The sequence below is a fragment of the Protomyctophum parallelum genome (assembly GCF_964188405.1).
Source record: "Protomyctophum parallelum genome assembly, chromosome: 3".
Classification (NCBI taxonomy): Eukaryota; Metazoa; Chordata; class Actinopteri; order Myctophiformes; family Myctophidae; genus Protomyctophum; species Protomyctophum parallelum.
The window spans coordinates 12,068,859-12,080,174 of NC_139698.1; the positions used below are offsets into that span (position 1 = coordinate 12,068,859).

The following is an 11,316-nucleotide window of genomic DNA, read 5'->3' on the forward strand; positions in this document are numbered from 1 at the left end:
TACAAATATGTATTTATTTACAAAATGCACTTTTAGTGCAACATTTAATCAAGGCACATAAATGTTAGAATCACAACATTTTACAGTCCATTACATGTTGGGAGTAAAAGGAGGTCTTATTCCTGGTAGTGTGGTAGTAAAGTGCACAAGACATTGCTCATGTGTTAAAGCAACACAGGAGGCTAAATCTCAAACTGCTGGTACTAATGCTAACCAGATGGGCCTTTTCTATACAGCTTGTGTGCACGTGCGCGTACGTGTGTGTGTGTGTGTGTGTGTGTGTGTGTGTGTGTGTGTGTGTGTGTGTGTGTGTGTGTGTGTGTGTGTGTGTGTGTGTGTGTGTGTGCATGCGTGCATGTGTGTGTTTCAGTGAACCATGTGTGAAGTGTTGTGTGACACTCCAGGGGGCGATGCTGGTCGACCACCAGCACTTTACCTCTCTCTCTCTGTCTCTCTCTCTCTCTCTCTCTCTCTCTCACACACACACCCACACACACACACACACACACACACACACACACACACACACACACACACACACACACACACACTCACGCACGGACAAGCGAACACGCACACACCACATGTCATACCCTTATGACGAGACGATTCCCCTAAATCACAACAGGCATATGTCACACAGACACAATATTCTCCCACAGATACACGCTGACACAAGTGAATGCATCTTATTTATGAAAAAGGGCTCCGCTCACATTACTGTTGCAATCAGATGAGCACCATGCACCAGTGTGACATAGAACCGAGCCTCATAATGCCAAACAGAGAGCATCTCATACCTATTATCATTTTGACCTCATGACTCCCATCGCGTCACTCAACAATGCACTTACTTTCATAACTCATAGTAGTGCAACAATGCACTTACTTTCATAACTCATAGTAGTGCAACAATGCACTTACTTTCATAACTCATAGTAGTCTAACAATGCACGTATACTTTCATAGTGGTTCTCAAACCTTTTCATGTCAGGGACCCCTGTATTTGGTATGTATTTGGCCGCACAACCCCCATATTTTATTTATTTTTGAGGGGCGCCAGCCCCTCCTATGGTTTAATGTTTGTTTTTAGTTCAATGTTTGTTTTAAAAGCGTCGACAATGAAGGGAAATTTACGTCATCTTGTCCCTAACACAAACATTAAATGCCATTAACAATAAAGAGAATTTAATGTTTGTTTTGTCACCGTTTGTTTTACGTCACCATTACATCACCTATTCATGGCAACATGAGTTAGAATTCTCTCCTCGATGTTGTAAGATGATAAGAGCGTCCCTCACTTCACACGGGTGTGATTTTCTTCCCAACATGGCGCATTGGGATCAGGGGGGCAGTCAGACAGATATTTTGTGAAGCCACTGAGGAAATCGGCCTGTTGTGGCGCTGTCACTGGACCCCAAAAAACCCATAGCCCTATAGAAGTCCATGTATTTGGGCCCAACTTCACCTAGACTGTATTACCTTAATAAACATGGTCATGAATACTTTCTGCTTCCAGTCACTAGTTTAAAGTCTCATTTCTAATGTCATAATATTCTTTTTGGAAAATGATGGTCCCATTTATAAAAGAAATGACCATAAAGTCGCGTATGTTCTGAGGGGCGTGGCTACCGTTACAGTCTATGATCGGGAGTCCCCACCCACTCGAGTCAAAATAAAAACCAACGGAGAAGAAGGGGGGAAGTCCCGCCTCGTTGTCTGGGCCAGCCAATGGGCCAGCTGGGCCCAAACGGATCAAGAAAGATGGCGACTTACAGTGCAAGGAATTACTGGCCTCATTTTACGTCCATGTTAGACCCGGGGAACGCTTTGTCCATATTTTTTACAGTCTATGATTGGGATGCTTTTAGAACTCGTAGATCGGCTATTTTCAAATAACCATTGTAGGGTTAAAGTGGTTAAACTTTTATCTAAATTGATTTTTAATGCTGAATTGATTCATTTTCCATGGACCCATGTGGGTCCCTGGACCACACTTTGAGAACCACTGGTCTAACAAAGCCGTTCATAACGCATAGTGGAACCAGTGATGTCATAATACGGATAGTGAATGGTTACAGTGGCCACAAACAAAGGTGCTTTCATTTATGACAATGAGACACATCTGTTTGCACAGAAAGAGATGTTCTCCTCATTTTAAATAGAGCTCGTCTGCGCGAGGTTCTCAGTCACCACATCCATTATCGTACACACACAAGTTTAATATACAGAGTACCAAAAAAAAACTATGATTTTCTTTTTTCTCATATCAGTGGAATTCTGATCGAGAAGCCTGATCAGTTGCTAAACATTGTTTATTTCAATATGTCCCTAAACTCATACCCGGAATAGATAGTATGAATTTGATGTGCTTATGACTATGTTTATTTTCTTTCTTCAATGCAATTTATAATTACAGATTCACAACTTGCATTGGATTCTACTTGAAGGCCACTGCCCAACTAGCCATAGGAATACAAAATAAAGCATATCATTTGTCCCTCAATTTTTCTGGTTTTTGATTTATTTAAAATTTTCACATATTAGTGCTATTGAACACCCTTTACATCTGTGTGTTGGTTAAAAGAAATGGAACCAATGAACAGTATTAAAAAGCACTACAGCCAAATAATTAACATTTTGGATTTATGCAAGATATGCAACCAAGCTAAAACACACCTGCACACACAAATTACCTATCCATATTTTATTTTCTTATTCAACAACACATTTTAATTATATATATATATATATAATTAGATTTTTGTTGTATTGGTGAAAAAGCATTTCCTTTCTTTTTTTTCAAATAGTGTATGTTGTATGGGACATATATTTAATGTCCAAGTCAACATAATAAATGTCTATAGTGGGAACTGTGCGCAAGCAGTATGTGTTCAATACCGGGAATACCGCTTCTTGGAAAGGTTGTGCATTAAATGTATTTTGAAACAGCATCACACATTATTAGAAGTGAATTAATCTTGGCATCAAGTACATTTCTGTGACAGTGATGTATTGACAAAATGTATAGCAAAAATATACACAAATTACTCTGTTATATTACCTTTTAAACCACATACATACTGTAGATGCAACTAAGATATATTGATGGTATGCATTATCTCTTTGTCTCCCTCTATTTGTTTTAACTTCATCTGAACATTACCATTTATGTTAAGACGCACTTTTGTCTAAAAGAAAAGAAAAATAAATTTGTATTGATACATTTCTGAATCTAAAATTCCTCACAGTATTACCAGCTGAAATATTTTTGCTTTACTACAGATTCAAGTATGATGCTTTTTTATGGTAAGATTCCAGCAATATTTTAAAAAGATGCATCATTATATCAGTCCTCATGAGAGGATTATTAAGGCTAGATCATTTTCAATCTGATGGCGGTTAGTTATACTAGCATCGCTCAAAAACAATTAAGAGAAGTAACCAGTGTGCGGAGAAGGCAATGCAATATTTCAGTCAGTGACCCAAATGTAGGCAACTGGTGGAAAGGGGAGTGTTGGGTGGATGTTGTTTAAAAAAAAAGATGTGCAGTTAAGAAGACCAAACACGAGTCCTGTTCTCTTTTGTTTTTGTTTTTATTTGAGAAGATTTTGATTGAGTGGATGAGGTGGCGCTCAGACGAGCAGCACGCAAGTCCTAACAGAGACGACTCTGCAAATTGTAGGAGTGGTACGCTGAAAACAATCAAAACAACACGTGATAGATAAGCTCAGTCAAAAGGTTAACGGTAACTCACAGACAAAACGTCGTGTTTTTAAAAAGTGCATTCACAAACATGACAAATACTCTCAACTCATGATGTCTATTTTCATGTGATACAAAATATGCATACCTGTTTTTAGATTTGTCTGTATTTCTATACATAGATATTTCTTCCAAAGGATATCATTTTTTCCCCGTTGTCTTTTTTTTTTTTACAAAGGTTAAAAGCAGGGTTTGTGGTCATAGCAGCTTCGGATATCTTAGCCTCTTCACTGTACCGTTTACACATTATCTCCCAGATATCCAAATAAAACTTCACCATTTTTCCTTTGTTGTTCAACAGAAAGGACACATTGTCTTTATTGAAAGAGATAAGTGAAGCCTGCAGTTTAGAAAAGAAAGGGATCAATAAAATGCTTGGGCCATTAAATATATTTCCGTATACCCGCTTTTTTTTGTCAATATCATAAATACTAAAGACACAGGACGATATTATAAGACAATGCTGGGAGACTAAATGTAAAGATTAAAATAGTTCAAACATTTTTTTTTCTTTTTTTAATTTTTTTTTTCAAGTTTTCTACTTCAAGAGAAAAAAGAAATCAGGTCGAGCACAGACACACCGTAGTTCAGTCTATCCCCGGCCATTTTGTGTAAGAGCAATCTTACGCCTGTTTTATAGTTGCACACCGGTTGTCGCTCGCTGAAAATAGCTGATCTACAAGCTCACAACGTGTTGCTCTGCGACACGTTGTGAGCTTGTAGATTGGCTATTTTTGGTTGTGCGACAGCCACACGCAACAGAGTATGCGGTTTTAAAAGCCCCGTTGGCTTTTAAACCGCATCGCCCGACAAAGGCTAACCAGTCTCTACCTCTGTCCTTCTGTTTCAGTCCATTTCAAATAATGAGGCTTGCCCATCACAAATGAGACAGGATACTTGTTGTTTTGAAAAGAAATTCATAAAAGCAGTCAAACGTACTGATAGAAACCAATAAGTACCATGCAAATCTTGCAAGACGACGTATTCTCAAACAAGAGACAAAGTATTCTTCGTATGAGCGAAATATCAAGGAGGGGGGAGGGGGGGTGGGGGGGTAATGGGTTAAAGGCAAAGACCTCTAATCAATACTAAATACTATATTTCCAAAACCAAACAAAAAATATTCATCTGTACATAATATAGTACGTATGAGATCAAACTGGATTAGCAGTTTCTTTTTCTTATCACAAGACTTTTAGTCTTTGTCAAAGTCTATACCTTCGCCCATACATGAGTTTTTCTTTTCTTCTTTTTAATTGATCCCAATCTCTTTGTTCTCCTCCATGAATCTGGAGAAGGGGCGGCCGGCCGTAACATCAAGGCCGGCCTTCTCCAGGCCGGTCATGGGAGGGCTGCAGCCGCCCGTGTGCATGCGGTCCATACCTCCTCCAGGCATGGCTCCATGCAGCGACGTGATCCCCGGCCCGGGCCCACCCAGGCTGACGGGCAGCTGGGTGACGCCGCCGTTCTGGATCACGGAGATCTCGTTGTTCTTCATGGCCAGGCCGTTGGTGATGGCGGCCGCGTACTGGTTCCAGAAGCCCTGGTCCACGTTCATGGCCCGCGCCGCCAAGTCCTTCTGGAACATCTCGCTGAACTTCATGGCGTCGCCGCCCAGCAAGGCCATGGGGTTCTCCACGGAGAGACGGCGACCGCGGCGCGCCGGGGCGTTGTTCCACATGTGCGTGCCCATGTGGACCTACAGTGATGTACACATGCAGAGCCTCAGGTTAATTTCCCGCAAATTCTTCGTAATTTGTCGAAAACAGCATATCTACCGGCTCACAACGCGTTGCATTGTGATGCTTTGTGAGCTATTTTTGAATATCCAAAGAATAAAGTGATTGGTTATTTCTGTGCTTCGGTTGTTTTTCTTTAAATTTAACTGAATAAAAAATACAGATGTTTACTTTAAAATAGATTTATAATATATCCCCTTTAGTCAGTAATAAACAACACTTATTATTGGCGCTAGCCCCTCCTATGTCCAGCTTTGAGGGTTTGTGTAAACACAAACATTGTCCTAACACATAGCACAGGCGTGACTTTCCTGGTAGTAGTAGTAGTAAGTACATACAATTAATTGACTCCCATTAAGAGTATTATTAGAATGCTATAGTTATATATTGTTTCTATCTGTACAAAGCAGCCTACCTTCAGGTTGCCTTTAGTGGTAAAAGCCCTTCCACAAATGGAACATCCAAAGGGTTTCTCCCCCGTGTGCGTGCGCTCGTGGATCTGCAGGGCGCTGGCCGAGGAGAAGTTCTTCCCACAGTTGTGGCAGTTGTGTTGCTTGGGCGTGCGGCGTGGAGGCGGGGGGGCCAGCATAGGGGTGATGCTCGCACTCATAGTGGTCTGCGGGGCAGCGGCGGGCACCTGGACGCCTGCAGGCAGGTGCTGGTGGTTGTGGTGGTTGTGGTGGTTGTGGTGGTTGTGATGGTTGTGGTGGTTGTGATGGTTGTGATGGTTGTGGTGGTTGTGGTTGTCACTCAGGGACACAGATTTGCCGTGGCCGTTCATTTCCATTTTGATCATGTTAGAGGCGGTGCTGGCCAAACTGGGCGTGCTCAGTCCTGGGGGAAAAGAGGTGAGGTGAGTAGTTAAGCGTCAGAGAACTGAGGTATAATGGAATCAGCGAGACACTGATCTGATTTCCGTCTTAAATTTGTTGAATGCAGATTTCAATTATATATTGAAATGCTTTTTATTATTCACCTAAAAGTCAAAACTGGAACTTGCTTGTATGTATCAAAATAATATAGTAATTTAAAGCAATTCATCTTGTGTTCACCCAAAACAAAGTATAAGTTCATATTGAATACAAACATTTGATTTGAAATTGTCAAAGGCTCGCTGATTTAGCAGTTTTGCACGTACCTCTGTCTCTATTCAGGAACAGCATGTTGAAGTGGCTCTCCTCCTTGATGAAGTGCCTGCCAGGCTGAGTGGCAGTCAGGTCGAGGGCCCCGTTGGCTTCAGATGCAGGAAGCGGGGACGGAGTCTCTGATTTCTCAGACTTCACCGTTGCCAAGCCGGCTGCATTGTTCTCCTGTCCTTCCTCTGATGCCATGCCATTGCCACTGCTGCTGTTGCTGTTGTTGTTGTTGATGATGAGTGTGGTGGGGGACTTGGACCGGTGGCTGTCGGAGTGGCTGTGTGTGGGGGATAAGTGCTGCAGGGAACCAGAGGACTCGGACAGGGCCGGGCTTCCCAGGCTGTGACCCTCATTGTCTCCCATCAGCGACAGGGAGTCATTGTTAAAGAAGTCGCTCTCCCCTCCAAATCCGCTGCCGTTCTGCATGGGCCTTGGGCCGAACGGACGGGTGATGCCGGCCGCAGAGTCGATCAGCTTCATCTGGTTCTCCAGCGCGGCGATGCTGGAGATTACCGAGGTAGGCGGGGAGCTCCCCGGCGAGTAGGGCTGGAGGGGTCGCGACGCATCCATCTCGGCCTCCGTCTGGTCAGCCTCGTCGTCCATGGCCGCCTCCATCTCGTCCAGGAAGTCGTCGTCATAGCTGCTCATCGCGTCTAACCTCTCCTCGTCGAAGGAGAGGTCCGCGTCCATGTCCTGTAGGCTCTCGGCCAGCGGCGTGTTGGGGATCTGCCCGCCCATGTGCATGCGGATGTGCTGCTGCAGAACCACGGCGTTGGTGAACTTCTTCTGGCAGATGGGGCAGGAGTGCTGGACCCGGAGCGGGGGTTTGGATCGGTGCACGCCAAAATGCGTCTTCAGGTTCCCCTTGGTGGTAAACGCTCGGCCGCATATCTTGCATTTGAAGGGCCTCTCGCCAGTGTGGATTCGGTAGTGCATCTTCAGTGCACTCTGGCAGCTCAGGACACGGTGGCAGATGACACACTGGTTGGGGTCCGTCATCTTCTTGTCGATGTTCTCCACCAGCTGCTGCAGCTTTGACGTCTCTGAAGTTTGCATAGAATCGAGGAGGCCACCGAAGGGGAACTTGGCCTTGAACTGGTCCGACAGCATGGGCAGGATGGGGTGGGAAGTGGCACTGGGGGCAGTGATGGGCTCTGTGGCCTGGCTGCTGCTCGTCGACATGGTGGAGGTGACAGTGGTGGAGAGGACCATTTGGGTTACTGTGGTGGAGGTGGTGGTGGTGGTGGTGTTCTCCCCTGGCCTCGTGGAGCAGTTTGGGGGCAGATGGATGCCCTCGAGCTTCAGAAGCGGCGGAGCATCACCAGCCAGGTTGGGTATCGGGGAGAGGGACATGGTGGCCCTAGCAGAGTCAGTAAGGATGTTCGGGGACAGAGATGCGCACTCGCTTGAGGCCGGGGACGGCCCGCGAGGGGATTGGTTGAGTGGGGTGAGGCATGGGGAGTCCCCTAAACCTCCCATCATGCTCGGCAGGGTGGGAGGGAGCTGCAGCCCAATGGAGGTGGGCACGGTGGGGAGGACGGGTTTGCTATCGAGCCACGTGGTCACAGGCTTCTCTGGGGGCAGGGACATTCCATATGGGATCCCGGAGCTGGTGGGCACATTGTCCAGATACTCCGGCACCGGGTAGGGGTTCATCTGAATATGTGGATATTTGTCTTTGTGCCTCTGGAAGTGGACCTTCAGGTTGCCCTTGGTGGAGAAACGGTTGCCACATATGTTGCACTTGAAGGGCCTCTCCCCGGTGTGGGAGCGCAGGTGGATCTGTAGGGCGCTGTCGCTGCCAAACACCTTGGCACAAAAGCGACACTTATGCTTGAAGAAGGGGTCCTCGGAGCTGGGCTTGGTGTCAAACACGGACACGTTCGGCGGCTTCCCTTTGCGGTGCTTCATCAGCGCCGCCAGGGGGTCGAGTGCGTTGGCCGTGGCTGCGATACTGGCCAGCGGGTTGGGGAAAATGACACTGCTAGAGGGGCTGTGAGGTATCAGTGGTAGATTGGAGGCGGAGCCATGGAGGCTGTTGTGGCTTAGTGACGGAGGTGTGGTGCAGTTCCTGGGAAGGGCCGAGCCGCTGCTGATTCCACAACCGCCCCCTGTTATGCTGCCGGCACTGCAGCTGCTGTTGATGTTGCTGCAGTTCGCGGCCGAGGACGTACAGGGTGGCAGCAGAGACGACAGTCCGTTGCCGCCGGGCGCAGGAAAGGCGGAATTAGCTGAGGTTGTGTTGGGCATTGAGGAGGATCTGGGGGGCTGACTGCTGCTGCTTTGTGGCGTGTGGGAGAGAGGCCTGTCTATCGCCGAGGTCAGAGGTGAGGGGCCTTGGCCGTTGAGTGTGGCCGGCAACCTAATAGGCAGCTGATGGACGGGGGGAGCGATGAAGCTGTGTAGCTGAAGCGGGCCGTGCGCCGGGGGCCCACAGGAGGAGGCGTTCCCCTGGGAGCCAGCGGCAGGGCCGTGATGGGCCTGGTGGTTGAGAGCCGGCTGCGAGGAGGCCGACTGCCTGTTCATCAGGGCCACTTGACTGCGGATCTGTTCGATCAGCTGCAGCTGGTGTATCTGTTGCTGCTGGAGGGCCATGAGCTGGTCCAGGATCATGGGAATGGCCATGGTGGTGACCCCGCCGCCCGCGGCGGCGGCCGCTGCCGCCCTCACGCTCTGGGAGAACTGGGCCACCGCCACGCGGGTGCCGTGGAGTGTCTCCAGGGTGACGTTGGTGCTTGGCATGGTGTAGCTCGAGACGGAGGAGGGGTCACTGAGCTGAGGTAGGGAGGAGGGGTCCGGCTCGGGGGAGGCCACGTCCCTCTCCTCCTGGTCCGGGGCCTTTTCAGGAGACAACTCCAGCTCCATCGGCTCATCGTCCTTCTCCAGGGCTCCGACCCCCTCCAGGGTGCTCATCATCTCCGGGACCTCATCCCCTTCGCCGGCAGGGCTGTGGCTGCCCTCTCCGGGATCCTCGCTGTCTGCCTGGTCACTGGGGCAACTGGGTACCGGGGAGGGCTCCGTGGGGTACTGCTGGGAGGGGTCGGGCGTGCCTTCGTTCTCATTCACAATAAGCACCAGTGGGTTTTTGGTGCAGCTCGTTAAATGTTCACAGAAGTCCGACCACTTGAAGAATTCAGCACAACACTTCTCACACACGTGTGTCTCCTCGCTGCCGCTGCGGCTCTCGTTCCCACTGTCGGCATCGTCCAGCACCACATCACCGCGGGCTGAGGAGGAATGGAAGGAGTGGGAGAGGACAGTGAGAGACAGAGTCATGAAGAGAGGGAATGTGGAGATTAATGAATAAATAATCAATATAGAATCCACACATATTTTGCAGAGTGGTACTGCAAAGACTCCCCCCCTCTCTTTTAACATAAGCAAAATCAATATACTTTTTTTCCCTTTTTTGCTCTGAACAAATTGCCCCAGTTCACCAATTCTCAAGACCCAGTTTTGCGCATTCTAAACCTCTCCATAGAGCTAGCTAATAATTTTCTTTGTGCAATCCATCAAATTATGAGGGCCTATCAATTGTGGATACTGCCGCTTAATGAAATTCCATAGAAGCTATTGATTTCCAATATTTCATACAATTCACAGCTGCCTCATCTGTTGGGTACAAATCAGGTCTTTGATGGCCCCATTAGGATTCTCCTCTGCTATCAAGCCCAGTCATTTCCACCTGAATTTCAAATGCCAAAGCCTCTTCATTTAGCATTGCTAAAGCAATACCTTAGCCCACGATCTAAACATTGGAATAAAAAACGTTTCCCTTCCAACCAGATTTCTTCATGAAATTGTTGAAATACTCCATTGCAAAAACAATGCAAACCTACAACATTGACATTAAACTTATACTGTTATACATTTCCTAGTGCATCAAGAATTCCATCACGTATGCAATGTATTTATGTAACTAAGATATCCAGAATGTAATTCATATTTGGAAAAAAAAATAAGAAAAAAAAATTCTTGGCATGTCATATTGACAAACATTCTGCCAAAACAGGCGAACAGTTGACAAAAATAGGTAAACAATCTGCAACAGTAGCGGTCCTACAAGGTCCTATGTTTTAGGTCAGCTATTTATGCTGTTTGATATATAACAAAGTATAGGGTTTAAGTGGTTATTAAGGAAATATTCTGTCTGTCTTGCTTCCTTCCTCCCCCTCTTCTCTCTACCTCTGGTCCCCCCCCCCCCCCCCCTCTGGTGCTCTCTGAAATAAGACTCAACAAATTACATGCTAGTGCCATGGCAGCAATGTCTCTGATTAGTTACACATGTTTAATCACAGTCGTAGGAAGCCACTTCCTCTTCCGCATATTGCCATCAAGTGCCAACGACGCCGGCGTGTTCCCTGAACATGGAGCTAATTCACACCTGATCAAAACCATGAAAACACGGCCTCCCATGTGTATGTTTATTTTATTTTGTGTTCAACCGTCTACATAGTGAGTGTGTGTGTGTGTGTGTGTGTGTGTGTGTGTGTGTGTGTGTGTGCGTGCGTGCGGTATGTGTGGCCACATACATGTGAGCCTCTCAGTAGAAGTAGGAAGTGTGTTCAATCAGCCCCACAGCGGTGGGAGTCAACTGGGTTCTTACAACAAACAAATGCTTTACTTCAGATGCTGCCTCCTGTTGAACTAACGTTCGTCTAGCTAGTAATTTGAGG

At 46.8% G+C, this 11,316-nt stretch overlaps 1 protein-coding gene across 1 annotated transcript in view; it reads right to left on the reverse strand.

The window, feature by feature from the left end:
• Positions 1–4,503: 4,503 nt before the first annotated feature.
• The window catches only part of sall3a (spalt-like transcription factor 3a), a 15,452-nt gene continuing 8,639 nt past the window's right edge, over positions 4,504–11,316 (reverse strand). Inside the window, exons 2-4 of the mRNA XM_083761460.1 lie at positions 6,643–9,867; positions 5,920–6,338; positions 4,504–5,464 (exon numbers count right to left, since the gene is read on the reverse strand). Of these exons, the coding sequence (XP_083617586.1) occupies positions 5,018–5,464; positions 5,920–6,338; positions 6,643–9,867 (4,091 nt within the window). The 3' untranslated portion in view covers positions 4,504–5,017. The remainder of the gene's footprint in view (positions 5,465–5,919; positions 6,339–6,642; positions 9,868–11,316) is intronic.